We start from the raw sequence: 21,419 nt of genomic DNA on the forward strand, positions 1-21,419 counted from the left end.
AAGGGAGAGAATATTATAATGTCCCATGGCTTGTTTCCTCTGCTTAGGGACTTTCATCTCATATTTTTAGTCTTCTTTGATTGGAATCTTTGTTGATCAGAACACCTTTGAGTAAACACCATGCATTTGTGCATTAACATTTTAGCCTCAGTTCTCATACCAGGTAATTAGGTTCAAGGCTCCCATGTAAATAACTTCTCATATTCCACTCTAAAGAAAACATTTCCCCCGTGACCAAACAGCAAGCAGTGTGACTGTCTCTGGTGAAACCACCAGGGCTACAAAAATGCTGATTCTTAAATTGTTCCATCTAGCCCAACACAGACACAGTTTCTAGATTTAACCATAGCCCATTTTAAATGTCAGTAGCAAACATCCCCTTGTCCTGAAAGATCTCTCCTTCGTAAGTGGAATCACTATAGACTTGCAGGAAATTTGTTTGACTTGAAGATGTCACATGGGAAAGAACGAGCTCATATGTAAACCATACCTGTACCCTGGAAACAGCACCGCATCAAAGGTCAGCTTGTGAGGCTTCTTTGTGCCTGGTTTGGAGATCAGAAAAATGCACAGGAAATGGTTAAGTGTCTCAGCCCCTTGCCACTAGACAAATGTGTGACCAAACATTCTGCAAAGCTGAATGACTACGTATCTGGCCCAGGACCGTAAACACAGATTACTACCTGGCACAGATGGCGGGTTGCATGAAATCTGAATTAGATTAGAACCCAGCCCTCCCTGTTTACCCAGACTCTGTTGTTTCCATGTGCTGAGCTGTCAGGATCACAGCACCAACTTCCCCAGACCCTCACCTCCCACACCCAGATTCCCAACCAGTCGAACATAAATCTTGGCATTTCCTGGCAACGGGAGAGCCAGACCACGCTTTTCTCAAGGTTTTGTTAGGGTTAGAAATATCCTCAGCAGGCTCTTGGGAGAGACGAATTGAAGCATGTGATTCACCCCTCTTTTCTCTTTCTCCACCTGCTTTTAGCTGGGGAGTTATGTTGGCAGTGCTCATGAAGCTGGTTTTCTTTCTCTCCCCAGGGAGCACCCCGAGCTACAAAGGCACCAGAGAAGGTGATGAGAACATCTCCAGGAAACCGGGCAGCGTGCTGAAGACCCTGGACCCCATCCTCATCACCATCATTGCCATGAGTGCCCTGGGTGTCCTCCTGGGTGCCGTCTGTGGGGTAGTGCTGTACTGTGCCTGCTGGCACAACGGGATGTCAGAAAGAAACTTGTCTGCCCTGGAGAACTATAACTTTGAACTTGTGGATGGTGTGAAGTTGAAAAAAGACAAACTGAATACACAGAGTACTTATTCGGAGGCATGAGGACAGTTGGAGATGAAAAGACCAGCCGGAGAATTGAAGTGGAAAGGACGTGAGTTGAGCGTGCTGGGAACTGTCCATCTTCTTTCACTGTACAGGCTGGGAAGTGCGTTGATGACGCTGAGCCAGGCTTTTCTCAGGAGCTTCAATGAGTATTGCTGACAGACAAGTAAACTGTGCGAACAGCCAGAACCATGTACAGTCAGCTTTCTTCTGTTGGTTTCATTTGAATAATCAAGTCTGGTGTTGCGACCAAGTATGATTGACTTAATGATTCATTTCAACACCCCCCTCCCCGTGCCCCACCCCTTCCTCTTATGGATTCTTCTCAGAAACTGTGCAAAATCCAAGATGCTGACACCAGGTGTATTTAGTGGGGCCCTTTTGATGGACATGCTACCTGTAGCCCAGTGCCCAGAATATATTAGAACAATTACATTTCAGCAGACTCTCGAAGCTGTACTTGTGTATTATTGCCCACATTGTGCATAGGCAAAGAAGGATTAGGATGTTTTATTTTAAAGTCCTGTAGCCTCAGTACCAGTATAGTGTGTCAGCTCTGTTTACGAAGCAATACCGTCAAATTTTCTTGATGTTTTCCAGTGTTGTATTAAACCTCGTGCTTGTGAACTCCGTACAGAAAACGGTGCCATCACCAAACACTGCTGGCGACTGGGTGCACTGCCGACAACAGCGATGAAAAATCCTTGGCACTGGCTAGTCTGCGTCCTCTTAAGTGCCTTTTTGTTCGTACTGGTTCTCATTGTGTCACATTAATGACCCGCTCTCTTTCTCGCTGGTGAAAGCCCTATTCTTTAATCAAACCCTGGTGGCCCACTGACTAAGAAGAAAGTATATTTTAGTGTGAGACGTCAGCCCCGGGAAGGCAAGGGCTCCGCAGACTTGGTAACGTGGCTTAATTGTTCTGCTTTTTCTGTAGTTCAGTTTCATGTCTCTTGACCCTTTTGTATAAAGCTGCAATATTCCCTCTAACGGTTCTTTCATATGGAATGTATTTTCAAAATGTAAACTCATTCTCTCCTAGCTCTCTGTCTTTTTACTCTCTTAGAATTTAAGCATTTGCCATTGTCCAGAAAAGAAACTTGCAGCTTTAACCTGCTGGGAATGGCAAACAATTTTACTAGACTTTATGTTTAAAAATAAATAAATAAGGGGGATTCCTAACTTTGACCTCCAAAGTCTAACTTTGGTTTTTCTTGTTAACTGGTTAAAGTGACAGTATCTTTTTTCCTTAAGCCATTTGTCTATCTATTCCAATCAAAATTATCTTTAATGGAAATGTTTGCATTTAATAGAAGCAGTGATAAGTTGAGGGAAGAAATAATACTATTTGGCTTTCAAGTGAGACCCAAAGGAAGGACTGAACACAATTCTCCCAAATATCCAAAAACATGAGATTTTTTTACATCCAAATATGCAAAAATGACCAGTGAGAACCTTGGTTTGGTATTGAGTCAGACAAAGGAAGTGGAAGAAAGAACAGCTAATTTAAGAAAGTGACTATAAATCCTGGAGCTGGGGGGTAAAGTATTTTAAGAGTGGAGAGAAAGGGAGTTAAGTAAAAATAAATGTTTTAAGAAATTCATTCAGCAGCAACCCTGAAAAAACAGACTTGAATGAATGCTTTTAGAAACTTCCAGCAACTCACAAAGAAAAAGCCTGCCTTGGCAGGTAAGACCTGCGCCTCTAACCGCACAGAGCAGTGAACGTCTTGTCAAGCAGCATGTGGATCAGCCACAGAAGCTTCGGTTGTTTTCAGCGTATTTGTGTCATGCCACATTGTCCGAGAATTTCCCCCCTGCCTGCAGTGCTGTAGGTCTCACCCAGACACATCATGGACTAGACCGTCCACTCGTCTGGGCTTAATCAGGTTGAGAATGCCTTAGTTTCCAGGAAAATATTGGTCCCTGTGAAAGAAGGATAGATTTTTATCCCCACAGGCATTCCTTCAGTTGTTAAAATCATACCAGCATGAAAGCACTAAGACTTGCTTTATTTTTTTTTAAGGCAACAGACTCAAAGTTGCCCATAGCCAAGGAAAAATGATACTGCAACTTTAAATTTTAAAGTATCTTGCACTGATAAATATATTTAAAAATTATATGTTTATAAAGTTATTAATTTGTAAAGGCAGTGTTACAGAATGTTCAGTTTATATTGTTTTAGATTGTTCAGTAATTTTAAAGGTGTAAAATAACATATTTTTTCCTTTATTGAAATCTATAAAACTTTCTGTAGTAAAATGTTTTCATTTTACTGGCATATTATTGCTTCATGTTTTGTACCTTCATAAAATTTTGTGCAAATTTTTTTTACAGAAATTTTTATTTTCTATGATAATATGACACTTGTAAATTGTTTCAAAATGAACAGCGAAGCCTTAACTTTAAATGACATTTGTATTCTCAGACGCTGAGCAGCATAAAAACCACATAGAACTGAACTGTAACTCCAATTCCAAACTATGACTACTACATTCCAAAGAAACAGTTGAATTAAACATTTTCATAAAATATTCCCAAACCTGATCGCTTTTATTATATTATCTTTGTTATTGTTAAAGGAATTGGTATTATTCCAGCACCCAATAACTTCCAAGAGGTTTTTAAGTTCTCTTTTAAAACTAATATCCTAATAGGGAGAGAAAATTAAGAAGACATTTCCTGGAAGTAGAATATCACCCCAAATTGGACACTGTTGAGACAAGGAACTCAGAATTTAGCCTTATTCATGGAAATTTTCAACCTCACATCTGTCCCAAGGGTTCTGTATTCCATTTTGTAGTTTATTTTTATGAAGTTCCCAAGTATCTGTTGGTAAGTTCTGTTCTTGTAGGAAATACATAATAAAAATGGTGTGTATGCATGTACCTAGGCTAAATTGGGCACAAGGCAAAATTGAGCATGGCATTACACCTGGCTATTTGGTAATTCTTAGGAAATTTTCTATTCCATCTGAGACCAAAATAACAGCAATAATAATAATAATAACAGCAAAAAGAATGACAGCACAAGTGTTAAGCAAAGCATACTGGGTAGGGCCCTTTAGAAAGCTTGTTACAACAAATTAGCCTCCCCTCATCCCCACCACCCACAGCCTAACAATTCTTTCTTTACCTTCCTGTGATTGTAGGAAAGCTTGGTTCTGAAAACATATGAACTTGAGGAGCAGGCTTCTCTGCACAGCTCTTCACAATGAATAAATGTTACTGCTTTTCCCAGACACTTAACACCTTTACATCACTTAACATCTTAACATCTACCAAGATTTAACCAAGAATAGATACTTTCCCTATTGAATGGATTTTTGGGCCTCTTTGCTTTGAGAAAAGAATCAGGCATAGAGCAGGGTAGTCATTTTTCTGAAGTTAAATTCTATCTACATTCATGGATGTTTCCAGAAAACTTGATGACTTGCAAGTAGTCTATCAGAATTAATCCAAAAATACTTTCTGAAAAGTGCTAATGACCATGGATTAATATTATCTCTGTTTCACACAGATCCTTTTACCCCTTTCTTACCTCTAGTTAGCTGCTAAGGAAGGCTTTTCTTACAGAATTTAATGAACTAAACATTTCCACAATACTTCCCAAAGTCAGGAATTCAACCCTCTGCCGTGACGACTGAAACATTTAAACTAAAACATGATAATTATTTATTGTTCCATCTCCTATCTTTCCTGCTAACTTATTAACCCACCTGGGCTGAATTGCACTATATCTTTTTACAAATCAAATGGATTTTTATAACTTTCGATAATGTTTCTGCTTCCTAGTGGTAATTATAGTGGTTATGTAAAAAGCAGCACTTCTAAGAATTAACTCTATTTCCCTAAACTATATCCGCTAAGGGATCTTTAGCAGCTTTTCTACTTGGGGATTTAGAAGGGTGAGTGAAGGGAGCCTCCAGCTGAGCAGAACTAAGCACCAGGAAGCATGTGAGGGCAGGATGACAGCTGACTTTTATTAAGTTCCAAAGAACCATTGCAGGATCATCATATCATCATATGCATGTAACTTCTCAGCAATAAAGATCGTATGAACAGATCCTATCATTTTTGGAGAAAAGGAGTAAACTCCATTTCATCAGGATCTTCTATAGTGATGACATTGCACTTCTTTTTATTAAGAGCATTAGCTATTTTTCCAGCATCTCTGTGAGGTAAGTTTTGTAAATATTTCGCTCTATAAATGAGGCATCCCGAGTTGAGAGAGGCCAAGCATGCGTTCAGGATGCATGTGATTCATCCTCCCCTCCACAGCCCCTATGCTCCAGAACCCTGCATTTTCTTGCCAGTTGCTTACATAGGGTCTTGCTCCTCAAGCTGTGGCCCAAGAACCAGCAACAGTGCCTGGTCACCTGGCAGAAATGCAGAGTCTCAGACCATCCCTCAGACCTGCTGAGGCATTTTACTGGTGTCCCCAGATGAACCATATTCCCATCCGTTCAAGTTTGAGAGTCTCCGACTCAGTTACACTGAGCCAGATGCATAAAAACTTGCTTCCAAGGGTGGTTCCAGGACGAAGACAGGGGGATGTCCCTGCAGTCTTCTCAAAGCACTTTCGGTGAAGTCCAAGTACAATGCAGCCTGGAAAACAGAAGGTAAGATCAGTAAATGGCAAATCCCACTCAGAAACACTTAGTGGCCATCCTGTCTGATTTCTCATGAGGGACCTAAATGTGGGTTTTTCTGAGGACAGAGCCAAAGTGCTGATGGTATCTTGCTGGATGAAAACCTTAAAGTACTCTGTTACCCATCACAATGTGGTCACCAGGAGGAAGCAGATGACCAATCTGTGAAGAACCAAATCCTACTCAAAAGAAGTTGCCTTATTCATCACACACAGTTTACTACTTTACAAACACATTAAAACCCTGAATGGTCAAACAAGACTGAACCCTATTTAATCTTTCTTTGATGATTTCTGAACTTGTTCTTTAGGCTCCTTGTTACAAATAAGTGAGAAGCCATCAGATAATAGAGCTCAGTTGTCTAACAGTGATTGCTGACGGAGGGTTTTCCTACAGAGCAGGAAAGTCTCTCTTCTCCACATCTAAGCGGAATGGTACCTTTTACCATGTAGGGGTTCAGTAAATGTGTGACAGGTATAGCCAACACCTAGTTTTATCACTGCCCCGTTAGTGGAGCTGCAGAGTCACTTCTCAGACAGAATGTTGGGTCAGAAATGGACTTGCCATCCTGTGATGGAGTCTCACCCTGTGCACGTGAGTGAGACATCTTGTGGAATAGAACAGGTCCTGGCCCCTCATTACGCTCCTTTCAATAAATATTTTGGACATCTTCCCCACCCCATCATTTCTGATATGAGCTAATTCTACACCCTTCCTCAAGGCTCCATCACCATCTTGCAGACGTGTTGTGCTGACAGTGCTAATGGCCTTGATGCAATCCTGACAGAAAACTGTGCCATCACTTTTCAGAGCTATCATTTCTCTGATTTTGTCCAACTTCTGAAAATTTTCGTTGTTGACTAAATTGCTTCTTGACTTTGGACATATGATATGTTTAGAACAGATCCAATCATTATTCTCAGACTTTTTGCAATACTTATGCTGTGATTCAAGCCCTCCATCTAAAAGGACCTTATTTGGAGAATCTTAAACTTAATTTTTCTTGGGCCAACTTTTAATTTTATATACATTTCGATCACCTAAATTCCCACTAGTTGAAAGACAAATATACTTTTTGTCATTAAAATAACAAATTAACAGATCATCCCCGTGAATTAGTTGCATCTATTTATTAGAAAATTTGGGTGGTTGAATAGGTCCAGGGGGTGGCACCAGTTTTCCATGCCCCCTAAGCTATGACATCAGATATGTGCACTTCAACAAATCAGCAAGCACATTACTGAATCATTTTATATAACTGCCTAACTTCTTATCATCATAACCACTATGATTTTCTGAATGTTTACTGTGAGCCAAACTTGACTAGATGCTTCAATTAACCCTTAAAATAATCCTATGTTTTAGGTTACAAAAACTAAGGTCCAGAGAGGCTGAGAAACATAACTAAGTTCACGCAACTAGTTAGGAAGCATTGCCAAGATTCAAACCCAGATCTGTCTAACACGCCCCAATTGCTACTCTAAACTGCCTTCTCAGTGTGAAGGAAAGTCTTCTTTTTACCAAGTGTCGCTTGTTATAGGAATGCTTTGAAATGTGTAGCACTATGATCTCACTTTACTATCAGGCAAGGTGTTAGTCAGCTTAGGCTAGGTTATACAGTGGTAAGAAATAAACCCCCAAGTACCAGTGGCTCAACTCATAGGAGTGCATTTTATTTACACAGACTGTTGTGGGTCCTCAGGGAGTGCAGGACATCTCTATTCCAAGCAGCAAGTCAAGAATCTGAGTTATTTGCCTCTTGCTGCAATACCAACCAGAATACATATTCCAGTCTCTGTGTAGGAGAGGACTAGAAATTTTCCCACTGCCTCTTATATGCTGCAACCAGAGAATAACACAAGGCCTTACTAGTCTTAAGGGCTCTGAGAAAAGTAGGGGAGCACATGTGTGTTCAATAGTAGATGCCTCTGCCACAGCCTGCAAGGGCAAAGTCATACTGTTGCTGTGGAAGGCAGACAAGATCACTTATTGTAACTGCCACATAGGGAAGTGCAGTGTCTCTCATGGAAACCCACCATAACTTAGGGAGAGAAATACCTTAGGGAGAGGAGTCAAATGAGGTGAGATGTCTCATATCAAAGATGAGACTCCTGAATGTCGGGTTACAAGAGGCCATCCTCCAGGGGGCGGGAGGCCAGGAGAGAGCAGTGAGCAACCTGAGCTAGGGGGGGCCAATGGAATTATCTCAGTCCTCTGTGCAGAGAATAGGGACCTTATGACACAATAAAGGAAAGAGTCCTGGGGGCAAACTTACAATACTTCTTATCTGTTCTGTGTATTTCTACTTGAATTTCCCTTAATATTTAGTCATTTAGTATTTAGTCATGATAGCACTATTCAGTGATTTTCGAAGGCACCATGTAGCTCAGCTGTCCAAACAGGAGGCAGGGAAATGATGTATGTCACATATACTGACACATCAGAAAGGAAGGCCACAATACCCAGAGCTTTGCCTGTCCCTGTCCATGGCAGCTCCCTTCTCCACTCCATTTCTCCTCCACAGAATTGATCACCTTTTAGTATAGTATATACTTAATCATTTTATTATCCATCTACGCTAAGAATGCAAATTCCTTGAGGGCCATGACTGTCACCTGTGTAGCTCCCTGCAGTATCCGCAGGGCATGAAACAGCTCCTGGGATGTGGCAGGCACAAAATAAATATTTGTTGAATAAAGCAGCCACAGAAAGTAGCTGGAATAGAGAATACCAATGGAAATGGGAAAGGAGGGGACAAAGTTAAGGGTGAGATTAACCTACTATGAGATTCTTCTTCTGGAGGAAGAACTGGAAGGGTTAGTCTATCAAGATTATTTTCTTTAAAGAGATTTCTTTCACACCCTGATTGTTATGGAATTTCTCTGTAACAGGATGATATCTCCTCTAATACTTAACTCTTGTGTAGAGACAAGCAATCCTCCTGCCTAAATTTCTCTTTTTCTTATCTCTACTCCATGGCAATATTCTCACCACACAGGATTTATTAGGTGAAGAATCATCCAGACTCTCATAGCAGGTCATCTCCCAGCAACTGTGAATACCTGATTGAAAATACATACAAGTTAGCTCTGTGGGATGCCAATACTGGAGATAAATTTTAGGAACACAACTGGACCACCTGCAGGATCAGCTAAAGATGCAGACATTCTTCTGAGTGCTGTTGCTTGAGGATTTTGGAAAGGTCTCCAAAAGCCTACTTTTGACCCTACTTCTGATTCAAAAAGATCAAGTAAATATAAACCACTATTTTTCCTTCTCACAAGGTGTCATTTTATATAAATGACTATATATGTATTATAAAATGATACTTTTCAAATAATAAAATTGCAGTACAGCTAGAAAAACAAATACAATAACTTGTACTTGAATGGAAAAGTTGAAAAAAATAGAGGAAGATAGAAAATCAATAAGATAAACTCTGGGGCTTTTCAGTTAAAATAGTAAATAGTTTTAACTGCATCATATAAGTGTAATGGACAAAAGTAAGTAAGAGGAAGATAAGGAATGAGGGGAGGGGAATTTTAAATAATAAAAGAGAAAATAGAGAAAAACTTTAAAAAACTCTAAATTACAAACTTCTCTCCTGATAACTATGAAAATGAGATTGCAAATAACAAAATCATTGCCAAAAGCAACTTTTCAAAAGTAATGACTACAATCTACTTCAATAAACTTCAAAACTGAAAGCCAAACAAACAGAACTCTAGAGCAGCCAGGAGCTTTTCACAGGATTCTGTCCCCAGAAAGACAGGTACAAGATGTGTCAGAGGCACACCAAGGATTCTCACTAAATCAGCACTACACAAATGGAAACGATGTTCCCATCATTTTCTTTTTCTACTGAGAAGTAACTACTGGCAACTATTTTGGAAACTATTTTATCTCCCAAAATAAAAGGAAAACTGGTAGGGTGGGGAAAGGAAGATGCCATAAAGCTCTCTGAATTACAGGAGACATCTGAAGCCCAAAAGGACCCCCACCCTGGGAATGAAGGATATCTCTCTGTTAGCTGAAGCAGAGCCATCTGGTTCTCCAATGTCTTTCTTTAATAATAAATTCCCAAATTTCACATGCACATGACTCCCCAGAAGAAAGACCACATTTCCCAGACCCCCTTGCTGCTAAGTGTGGCCACGTGACTGTGTTCTAGCCAATCATTTGGGAGAAGAAGTGATACTAAAACCTTAGGTTCAGATCTCTAAAAAAAAAAAGAGAGAGATCTTTCCCTTTCCCTCTTTCTCTTCACAGTGTCTGGATATGAGTGTGCTTCCATAATGCACAGAAAGCCAGACAATCAGACAGGAGAATTCAGAATTCTTAACACTACAAAGATGCCATCAACCTGGACTGCTTATGTTCAAAAGTTGTATAAGAAAAATATGAATTTCTATGTTATTTAAATTACTGCTGTTTTGGCCTTTGTACTTGTCTTGCCAATGGGTTTCAGCCCCGGGCACTTCGATATGGATTCAATGTGACCAAAGAAATTGACAGCAAAACTTACTTTGGGGTGAAAGGGTTTATTACCCGGCTTGTTCTCCTGGCAGTAGGTGGAGCACTAGCATCTCTGCCTCCTCCCAGAGCACTGGGCCAAGCTCTCTATATAGTGCAATATTATCTTATTGCCTAAAGGTATGGAAATGGTAGCCTAGCAATATGCCAGTTACATCAGCAGGTGGTTTAAATTCAGTGAGGATCCTGGTCATAGGAACCCCAAGTTCCCCACAGTACTAAACCAGGATCCTATGTAATATGATTAGGTATCTAATATAGAACATCGAACAAAATCTTAGAAGAGAAAACTGAGCCCAAATATTAACAGACTGCACACCAACCAAGATTATCTTGCTTCTGTCCTTTCTCATTTTCTCATGCTGTAGGATATATACAGTGGGAGGAGAGGCAAGAACTACCCACTATATCAGAGCAAAGAGAAAGTCCAGGCTGAGAGGTCCAGGCATGAAAACAATTTGAAAAGCAGCATCCTAGCAAACAAATTATAGAAAATTCAAAAACATCACATAAAAACAAAGTAATATAATCTAAAATAAAACTTAATCAAGAAACAAGAGATTTACTCACAATTACTTGATGTTATATATAACACGAATATAATAAACAAAAACTTACAATTGGAAAACAAAATAAAAGGATATGATAGAAATAGGGCTTTCAGACACAGACTAATTGGGGAAAAACAGCATTATTACAGGGTTAATAATAACTTAAGAAAAGTGAAATACTGTTGAAAATGGAATTACAGACATAAAAGGAAAGGTTTAAGGTAATGGTGGTAACATAAAAAAATGATAAAAATTATTCAAAATTAAAAAAATTGATAGCACATAAAAAATACATTAAAGAATTTGATTAAGATTAATACTAACATAAATGGAAAAATAAAGTCTATCCAACATGAAGATACTTTGTGTCTGTAAATTAGAGAATCCACTTAAGGAAAAAAGAAATGTTGAGAGAGATAACAGGAAAATTTCCTCAAAATAAAGAGAATACTGCATCTGCTTGTTCATAAAGAATACTGGGTTTTAGGAAAATGTGATACAGAATGATGTACACTGAGCTGTATCCTAGTTAGGCTGTTGAACTATAAGACTACTAATGAATGTTTTAGATCTCCAATCAATAAAGGCAAATCACTAAGAAATAAGCAAATCCATCTGGCCTAGTCTTCCTCAGAGTAACATACAAGGCTCCATTCAAAGAAATGGAACAAACTCTACAAAGCTCCAAGGGAATGAAAATGTAACACCAAGAAAACTCTGCCAATCTAGGATGCCATTCAAAAATAAAGGAAACAGACATTCTTAAAAGAAAAATGCGAAGAGCACAGTACCCATGAGCTACAACTAAAATAATCCCAAACACTCAAATTCAGATAGTTGAGGGATGAATTAAAAATAAGGAAGCCAAGAAAAGAGAAAGTGATGAGAGGTAAAAGCTACATGGGAATTAAAGTTACACTACAGAATGTGGATGTTACAAATTTGAGTAATGTAAAACTAATAATATGGCATATATATACATATATATCAGGATGTGAGGATAGTGACACAAGAAAAAGTGAGAGATACCTAATGTTCTCCTCTTTTAGAGCTAGGAGTTTGTATATATGGCTTTAGGTTAAAATATCTGTTTTTTTTTTAACAACTTGCACTCCCTGAAAGTTTTCCTAAACTCCTTTATTGAACATAAAGTGATCTTTTAATTAATACTGCCAACAGTAAAGAATCATTTGCTGAAGATCAACATTTCCTTCATTGTCCTTTAATTTTTTCCTAAGTAAAATTTAATTCAATCATTTCCATTAAAATTGCATCTATAATAGAATCCTATTTATGTAAAAATAATTCTATCAATCTCTATTATACCTTTACTACTCTTAAGAGTAGGAATATTGATGAGTGTTTTAACCTGTTGCCTTGCCAAAGGGTTTCAGCCCCAGGCAAGTTCACTGTGGATTCAGTGAGGCCAAGGAATGACAATGAGACATTCTTGGGGTGAAAGGGTTTATTACCCAGCTTGTTCTCCCAGTGATAGATCAAAGATTAGAATTACAACTGCATCCAACAGTCTGCAGGTGCATCATCCTCCTTTGTCGCCTCCACCTAGAGCACTGAGCAGAGCTCTTTATACATAGACTCAGTCAGTAATAGTTTATTGCCCATGGATGTGGAAGCAGTAGCCTAGCAGCAGGCCAGTTACATCATCAAGTAGTTTAGGGTCAGGTGAGGATCCTGGCCATAGGAACCTCCACGTTATCCACACCTATACTTCTTTAAATTTACATTAATAAAAGAAAGAAACTGATATCTGACTAATGGAAAAAAATGAAGTACCATAGTAATTTATTAAATACCAAAGTGTACTTGTTTTACTACTTTTTTTTCCTTTTTCCCCTGATTTGAAACAGGCAGCCAGACTTTCTGCTAGATGACAAGCAGCTAAAGTCAACTTTGTAAAACATATTAATAATCCATTGAAAAGTTGTGAGGAAGGTGGGGTTCCTAAGGCCAGTATCCTCACTGAACTTAAACTACCTGATGATGTAACTGCCTGTTGCTAGGCTACAGTTTCCACACCTTTAGGCAATAAGCTATTATTGTGCAATATAGAGAGCTCGGCCCAGTGCCCTGGGCAGAGACAGAGACACTAGTGCTCAACCTACCGCTGGGAGAGAACAAGCCGGGTAATAAACCCTTTCACCAGAAAGAACGTTTTGCTGTCAATTTCTTTGGTCACATTGAATCCATAGCGAACTTGCCCAGGGCTCAAACCCATTGGCAAGACAATTGGCATAGTCATCAGAATTCACTGTTGACCAAGGAAAAAGACAGGCTGCCCTTATGGGAGGGGTACTTCAGTGGGCTGCCACTGTGAATGGGGAAGCAGTGGATCATGCCCCAATGGGTATGTGGTCTGAGGTAGCTTGCCTCCTAGAGGACTGGGCCCCACCCCAGGACTGGGGGCAAGTGGAGGTGACACATGAGATAGTGGGGGGCCCTTGGTATAGTAACCAGATCCTTTGAGAAACATAGTGCCTGTGAGGCAGCGGGACTGTACGTTAGCTGCTTCTCACAGTATTAAATACGTATACAGAAGAGACATAAGAAATGGCGGCACAAGAACACGAGCTGTAAACTTCTGTGAATTCCCGGAGGAGGGAAATGGCATTGATGTGAAAGGAGGTGGCAGAAGAACACAAGTTGCAAACTTCTGTGGATTCTCTGAAGAAAGATATGGCATTGATACGAGAGGAGGCAGCACAAGAGTGCCAGCAGCAAGGAGCCATTGGAGATGAGACGGCAGCGCTGCCAGATATTCTGAGGGAGGAAGAGGACATCAAGGAAAAAGATGAGCTCCTGAGGGAAGCACAGGCAGAGGTGGCATGAGAGAGTCAGCTGCGAAGCACTGAGGTGAAGGTAAGAGAGCTTCTGAAGACTGAGGTAGCATTGCTGCGAGGCACAGTAGAAAAGGTAAAGATTATAGCAGAGGAGGCACTCAGGGGAGAGAAAGGTGCCCTCAGCCCCAGAAATGGAGGAGCTGGAGCAGGATGAAGGGGTGGTTCCGGAGGCACTGGCGCCTCCTGTATTGAAAGCACACCCAGGGGTTGTAAAGAAAATAAAGATGTAGCATCTGAAAGTTCCCCAAGGAGAGGAGCAGCCCCCTCCCCAGGTAGTGGAGCACTCTATGCTCCGCCCCTATACTCAGGCGAGCTTGCAGATTTGGGCATCCAGTTTAGGCAGAAGCCCTAGGAGTCAATATCAGCTTGGCTCCTGTGTCTATGGGACTTAGGGGTGGTTGGAATTGTTCTGTTGGGATCAGAGATGGGAAACCTGTCTTCCCTGACAACGCAGCCTGCATTGAGGCAGCGATTACAAAATTCACATCAGACCCCAGGGAGTCACCCCCTCCTCGATTGGCTTATGGCTGGACTTCATGCTATGTGGCCCAATCTGGGTGATCTGCCATCCTCTTCTGCTATATGGCAGACATATGCTGAGCTCCAACAGGTGCTGTGAGAGCTAGGCATAAGAAATGCCATCTATAGTCCAGAGAATTATGGCCAAGATGAAGAGATTTTCACTACTGCGATGAGAAATATTGTACTTCAAACAGCTCCTACATCCCTCTTTGGGTCTCTAGTGGTCATTCTTTCCCCTCACTTAGGGCAACCCATAAGCGAGGTGACACATACAGTAGCAGATTTAGGAGAGGGAGAAGCAATGAGAACCCATAAAGAGATAAGACCTGTTACTCACAAGAAGAATTTACAGGCCCTATGAGGGTTCTGAAGACCCAGATGTGGGTTGATTTAATACAGGCAGGAGCAGATGGAAGGAAATTAGATGGTAAGTCCAATAGGATCTTACTAGAGCTATGGCAACAGCTGAAACCAGAGCAGCAGTTCCAGCCATTAAGACCAAAGAGACAGAGGTCAAAGACAGAGCCACAAGTCCGGCCTGTGTGTTTGCAAGACTTCCTGCTGGAGAGCAAGCCAACCTCGCTTGAGCCCACACAGGAAGGTGATTGGGGAACACGGTGTGACTGAGGGGAAGGTCAAGGTATCTGCCCTGAGGGACCAGGGGGGTAGTGAAGGCCACATGTTGAAATAGCTATCCCTTGATCCTGAGTTGAACATACAACGTGTCCTGGCTCTGGTGGACATAGGGACTGAATGTCACTGATTCATGGTAACCCTGATTGGTTCCCCGGGACCCCGACTATCATAGATGGATACGGAGGGAAGGCTATCAGAGTGAAAAAAGCCCAAATCCCTTTGGGAATAGGGCATCTACCCCCATAAGAGAATACTGTGTATATATCTCCTATTCCTGAGTATGTTTTGGGGAGTGATATCCTGCAGGGTCTATGGTTGCAGACCACTGCAGGTGAGTTCAGACTGAGAGGACGTGTGGTGAAGGCAGTTCTGAGGGGACATGCTAGGCACCACCCATAGCTTTGCCTGTGCCTCGGCAGGTGACTAATACCAAACAATACAAACTGCCTGGAGGGCATAAAGAGATTGCAGAAACTCTCCAGGAGCTGGAAAAGGTGGGTATTATAAAGCCCACCCATAGTCCTTTCAATTCCCCAGCATGGGCAGTAAAAAAGCCAGATGGCTCCTGGTGTATAACTGTGGATTATAGAGAACTGAATAAAGTCATATGCCCTATGCATGCTGCTGTCCCCTCTATTGCAGGCCTGATGGATGCCCTCAGCCATGAACTAGGAACATACCATTATGTGGTAGATCTTGCTAATGCCTTCTTTTCCATTGACATTGGGCAGGAAACTCAGGAACAGTTTGTCCTCAAGTGAGAAAGACGACAATAGAGTTTCACCATCCGAAGGGATATCTCCACATTCCTACCATCAGTCATGGACTTGTAGCCCAGGACTTGGCTACATGCGAGAAACTGCCAACAGTGCAGCTGTACCATTATATTGATGGTGTCATGCTCACGTCCAAATCACTTTCAGATATAGAAGGTGAAGCACCTAGACTGCTGCAAAATTTACAGGAGAAAGGATGGGCTGTGAACAGCACTAAGGTTCGGTTAAATTCTTGGGGGTCTTCTGGTCAGGTAAGACCGAAGTTATACCAGAAGCAGTTATAGACAAAGTCCAGGCCTTTCCTACCCCCACAACTGTAGCATTGCGACAGGATTTTCTGGGACTTCTGAGCTACTAGCGAGTACTTATCCTGCACTTGGCACAAATTCTGAAGCCCTAATACCGGTTGGTACAAAAGGGCATCAGGTGGGACTGGGATGAGACATGTGCATCTGCCTTTATTACAGCAAAACAGTTAGTCAAGGCCATGCAGGCCTTGAATGTGATAGACCCATCAAGGCCCTGTGAGCTGTTTGTTCATGTCAGTGAAGATGGTTATGGCTGGGGTCTCTGGCAGCGGCTTGAATGAACTCGCCAACCCGTTGGATTCTGGTCACAACTCTGGAAAGGGGCAGAGGTACAATACATGTTGATAGAAAAACAACTGGCTGCAGTGTATCATGCCTTGTTGGCTACAGAACCCATCACTGCAGTGGCCCCCATAAAGTTAATAACCACCTTTCCCATCTTAGGGTGAGTACAAGACTGGACCCAAAAGTCAAGGAGTGGTGCAGCACAAACACCAACACTAGCCAAGCAGGGTGCTTACCTACAGCAGCATAGTGCCTTCTCTAGTAGCCCCTTGAGTGAAGAACTCCAATGCTTGTTGGAGCTGGTGACATATACTAGTGAAAAGCAGGAAGAACTTGCTTTTGAACCATTAATAGCAGAGAGTCCCTATCAGGAGGGAAGAACCCCTATACCCAAAGATGGATGGTACACAGATGGCTCCAGCTGTGGGCAGCCCCCAAAATGGAGGACATAGCTTTCCATCCTAAGACTGAGACAATATGGATGGAAGATGGTGAGGGGAAGAGCAGCCAATGGGCAGAGTTTCAGGCTGTGTGGCTTGTAATCTGCCAGGAGCCCTCCCCTATAGTTGTCTGCACTGACAGCTGGGCTATCAGGGCTTGACCCTGTGGCTGCCAACTTGGTACCATGCCAACTGGCTGGTTGGTCACTGACCCCTTTGGGGGCAAGAATTGTGGCAAGACTTATGGGCCTGTGGTCAGACTCAAATAATTACAGTATACCACATGACAGGTCATTGGCCACTGGCATCCCCAGGAAATGATGAAGCAGATAAATTGGCCCAGATACGTTGGTTAGAAGGAAAGCCTGCCTCTGATGTAGCCTAATGGCTATATCAGCGTTTGTTGCATGTAGGGCAAAAGACAATGTGGGCTGTAGCCCATGGTGGGGGGAGGCATGCCTTTGACCTTAGCAGAAGTGAGTAGAGCCCGGCAGGAGTGTGTCCTGTGTTCCAAAAGGGACTTACACCAAGTTCCACAACAACATGGGACAATAGCTAAGCGGCCTATACCCCTCGTCAGGTGGCAGATAGACTATATTGGGCCTTTACCTGTGTCAGAAGGATATCGGTATGCTATAACTTGTGCGGGAACAGCTACTGGACTTCTGGTTGCTTTTCCTACCTGTTATGCTGACCAGCAGGTGACCAAAAGAGGCCTGGAGTGTCTCTTTGCTGCCTATGGCCGACCACATGTGATTGAGAGTGATCAGGGCACCCATTTTACTGGACATACACTGCAAGAATGGGTGCGACAGCTGGGAATCAAATGAAGTTTCATGTGCAATACAATCCTACCCCAGCAGGCATGACAGAGAGGTACAGTGGCTTGTTAAAACCCTGGAGTAAAGTCAGATAACAATAGTCTGTGTGGATGGTCAGTCCATTTATGGACCGTGCTACGGCATTTGAATTAAAGACCCTGAAGGGGAGCTCTGAGCCCTGTAGACATGATAACACATATGGCTGCCTCCCCTATACAACTGCAAGTACAACATGGAAGAATCACTGAAGCCAAGGTTTGGCCACCAGAAGAACATCTTGCTGCCAGCACCAACTGCACTGAACCCCAGAGACTCTACTGAGTGGACGTGGCCTTGGACCTTTTGACATATGGACCAACGATGGCTGGCTCTCCTGGCACCTTGGGTACAAGGCCTGGAACCTGGCCCCCTGTGTATTCCTGGAATAACAGCAGAATGGCTGCCAAAGGTCACAGTAGTATATCCTGAATGGCCAGAAGGTAAGAGCATCTTACTGGGAAGTTTTGTTTTATCATTATGGCCAGTGCATGCACCTCCAGTAGCACTATATATAGACCCTTCAGTAACCCCCACGGGGAAAGGAGTAAAAGTATGGTATACTAGACCTGGAAGGGACCCCCTTCCTGCTACAGTCCTATCACAGGACCACTCTCTTACATACATCCTACCTGATGGACAAGATTTGCTTATGCTGGTTTCATTAAAACGTGTGTCTTATCACCCCCTAAAGTCTTTGTGGTTGGGAACTTCCTCTGGCTTGAGGATTATTATAATTTTTGTTATTAGGAACCTTCTCTTGCTTGAGGATTATTATAATTTTTGTTACCTGTATTAAAATCCTGCTGTATCTTAATTTTTATTATCTCTAAACTGTTGTTAACCTCTGTTGCTATTGTAGAATCTGGTTACAGTGCTTCAGCTTTCTCGCACAGGGACCATTGCAGAAGATTGCAAGTGTGTAGATTGTAAGGCAAGAATCCTGGAGGAGTGGAGTTTGGGGAACTTGGGGTTCCTATGGCCAGGCACCTCACTGAACTTAAGCCACCTAATGATGTAACTGGCCTGTTGCTAGGCTACCACTTCTGCACCTTTAGGCAATAAGCCATTATTGCACTACATAGAGAGCTTGGTCCAGTGCTCTGGGTGGAGGCAGAGATGCTACTGCTTGACCAACCACTGGAGAACAAGCACAGGGCTGAAACCCCTTGGCAAGACAAAAGTTAATGTTAAGTACCTTACAGGGAATGAGGAGAGGAGAGGAAAAGATTTTAGGACAAGAAATGATGGGATTGAGATTTCCTCTAATGGTGTGGGGAAAATGGAAGTTCTTATGTCCAGGATCCTCACCTAAACCTAAACTACTTGATGATATAATTGGCCTGCTGCTAAGCTAATACTTACACACCTGTAGGCAATGAGTTATTATTGACTGAGTACTATATAAAGAGCACCACCTAGTGCTTTGGGCAGAGGTGGGAATGCAGATGTGAATCTAGTGCTCCACCTACTGCTGGGAGAATAAAGCTGAAAATAAACCCTTTTATCCCAGGAACATTCCATTGTCATTTCTTGGTTTCAGTGAATCCATAGTGAACTTGCTGGGGGATGAAACCCTCAGGCAATACAGATGGAAATGGAGGAAGTCTCTGGCTTCTATACACCCCATGACAGCATGTCTTGCTAATGGGTTTCAGCCCCTGGCAAGTTCGCTATGGATTCAGTGTGACAAAGGAAATTGACAGGAAAACGTTCTTTGGGGTGAAAGGGTTTATTACCTGGCTTGTTCTCCAGCGGTATGTCAAGCACTAGCATCTCTGCCTCCGCCCAGAGCACTGGGTCCGAGCTCTCTATATAGCACCACAATAGGTTATTGCCTAAAGGTGTGGAAGCAGCAACCCAGCAACAGGCCAGTTACATCATCAGGTAATGAGGATCCTGGCCATAGGAACCCCAACTTCCCCAAACTCCACCCCTCCAGGATTCACACCTTACAATCTACATGCTTTCAGTCTTCCGCAATGGTCCCTGTGCAAGAAAGCTGGAGCACTGTAACCAGATTCCACAATAGCAACAGAGGATAACAACAACTTAGAGATTATAAAAATTAAGGTACAGCAAAATTTTGATACAGAACTTATAATAATCCTCAAGCCAGAGGAAGTTCCCAACCCACAAAGACCTTAGGGGCGATAAGGCACATGTTTTAATGACACCATCATAGGCAAATCTTGTCCATCAGGTAGGATGCATGCAAGAGAGTGGTCCTGTGATAGGACTGTAGCAGGAAGGGGGTCCCTTCCAGGTCTAGTATACCATACTTTTACTCCTTTCCCCATGGGACTTACTGAAGGGTCTATATGTAGTGCTACTGGAGGTGCATGCACTGGCCACAATGATAAAACAAAACTCCCCAGTAAGATACTCTTACCTTCTGGCCATTCAGGATATACTACTGTGAACTTTGGTGGTGATTCTGCTGTTATTCCAGGAATACACAGGGGGCCAGGTTCCAGGCCTTGTACCCAAGGTGCCAGGAGAGCCAGCCATCGTTGGTCCATATGTCAAAAGGTCCAAGGCCACGTCCACTCAGTAGAGTCTCTGGGGTTCAGTGCAGTTGGTGCTGGCAGCAAGATGTTCTTCTGGTGGCCAAACCTTGGCTTCAGTGATTCTTCCATGTTGTACTTGCAGTTGTATAGGGGAGGCAGCCATATGTGTTATCATGTCTACAGGGCTCAGAGCTCCCCTTCAGGGTCTTTAATTCAAATGCCGTAGCACGGTCCATAAATGGACTGACCATCCACACAGACTATTGTTATCTGACTTTACTCCAGGGTTTTAACAAGCCACTGTACCTCTCTGTCATGCCTGCTGGGGTAGGATTGTATTGCACATGAAACTTCATTTGATTCCCAGCTGTCGCACCCATTCTTGCAGTGTATGTCCAGTAAAATGGGTGCCCTGATCACTCTCAATCACATGTGGTCGGCCATAGGCAGCAAAGAGACACTCCAGGCCTCTTTTGGTCACCTGCTGGTCAGCATAACAGGTAGGAAAAGCAACCAGAAGTCCAGTAGCTGTTCCCGCACAAGTTATAGCATACCGATATCCTTCTGACACAGGTAAAGGCCCAATATAGTCTATCTGCCACCTGACGAGGGGTATAGGCCGCTTAGCTATTGTCCCATGTTGTTGTGGAACTTGGTGTAAGTCCCTTTTGGAACACAGGACACACTCCTGCCGGGCTCTACTCACTTCTGCTAAGGTCAAAGGCATGCCTCCCCCCACCATGGGCTACAGCCCACATTGTCTTTTGCCCTACATGCAACAAACGCTGATATAGCCATTAGGCTACATCAGAGGCAGGCTTTCCTTCTAACCAACGTATCTGGGCCAATTTATCTGCTTCATCATTTCCTGGGGATGCCAGTGGCCAATGACCTGTCATGTGGTATACTGTAATTATTTGAGTCTGACCACAGGCCCATAAGTCTTGCCACAATTCTTGCCCCCAAAGGGGTCAGTGACCAACCAGCCAGTTGGCATGGTACCAAGTTGGCAGCCACAGGGTCAAGCCCTGATAGCCCAGCTGTCAGTGCAGACAACTATAGGGGAGGGCTCCTGGCAGATTACAAGCCACACAGCCTGAAACTCTGCCCATTGGCTGCTCTTCCCCTCACCATCTTCCATCCATATTGTCTCAGT

The 21,419-nt window shown here is 42.6% G+C and overlaps 1 protein-coding gene across 4 annotated transcripts in view; it reads left to right on the forward strand.

The window, feature by feature from the left end:
- Positions 1-3,870, forward strand: part of NRP1 (neuropilin 1) — a 137,605-nt gene extending 133,735 nt beyond the window's left edge. For all 4 annotated transcript variants that reach the window (XM_073228962.1, XM_073228961.1, XM_017677045.3 and 1 more), the window contains exon 17: positions 1,048-3,870. In XM_073228962.1, coding sequence (XP_073085063.1) covers positions 1,048-1,337 — 290 coding nt within the window. In that variant the 3' untranslated portion in view covers positions 1,338-3,870. The remainder of the gene's footprint in view (positions 1-1,047) is intronic.
- The last annotated feature ends 17,549 nt before the right edge of the window (positions 3,871-21,419 follow it).

Source organism: Manis javanica, chromosome 2 (genome assembly GCF_040802235.1).
Source record: "Manis javanica isolate MJ-LG chromosome 2, MJ_LKY, whole genome shotgun sequence".
In the NCBI taxonomy this organism is placed as follows: Eukaryota; Metazoa; Chordata; class Mammalia; order Pholidota; family Manidae; genus Manis; species Manis javanica.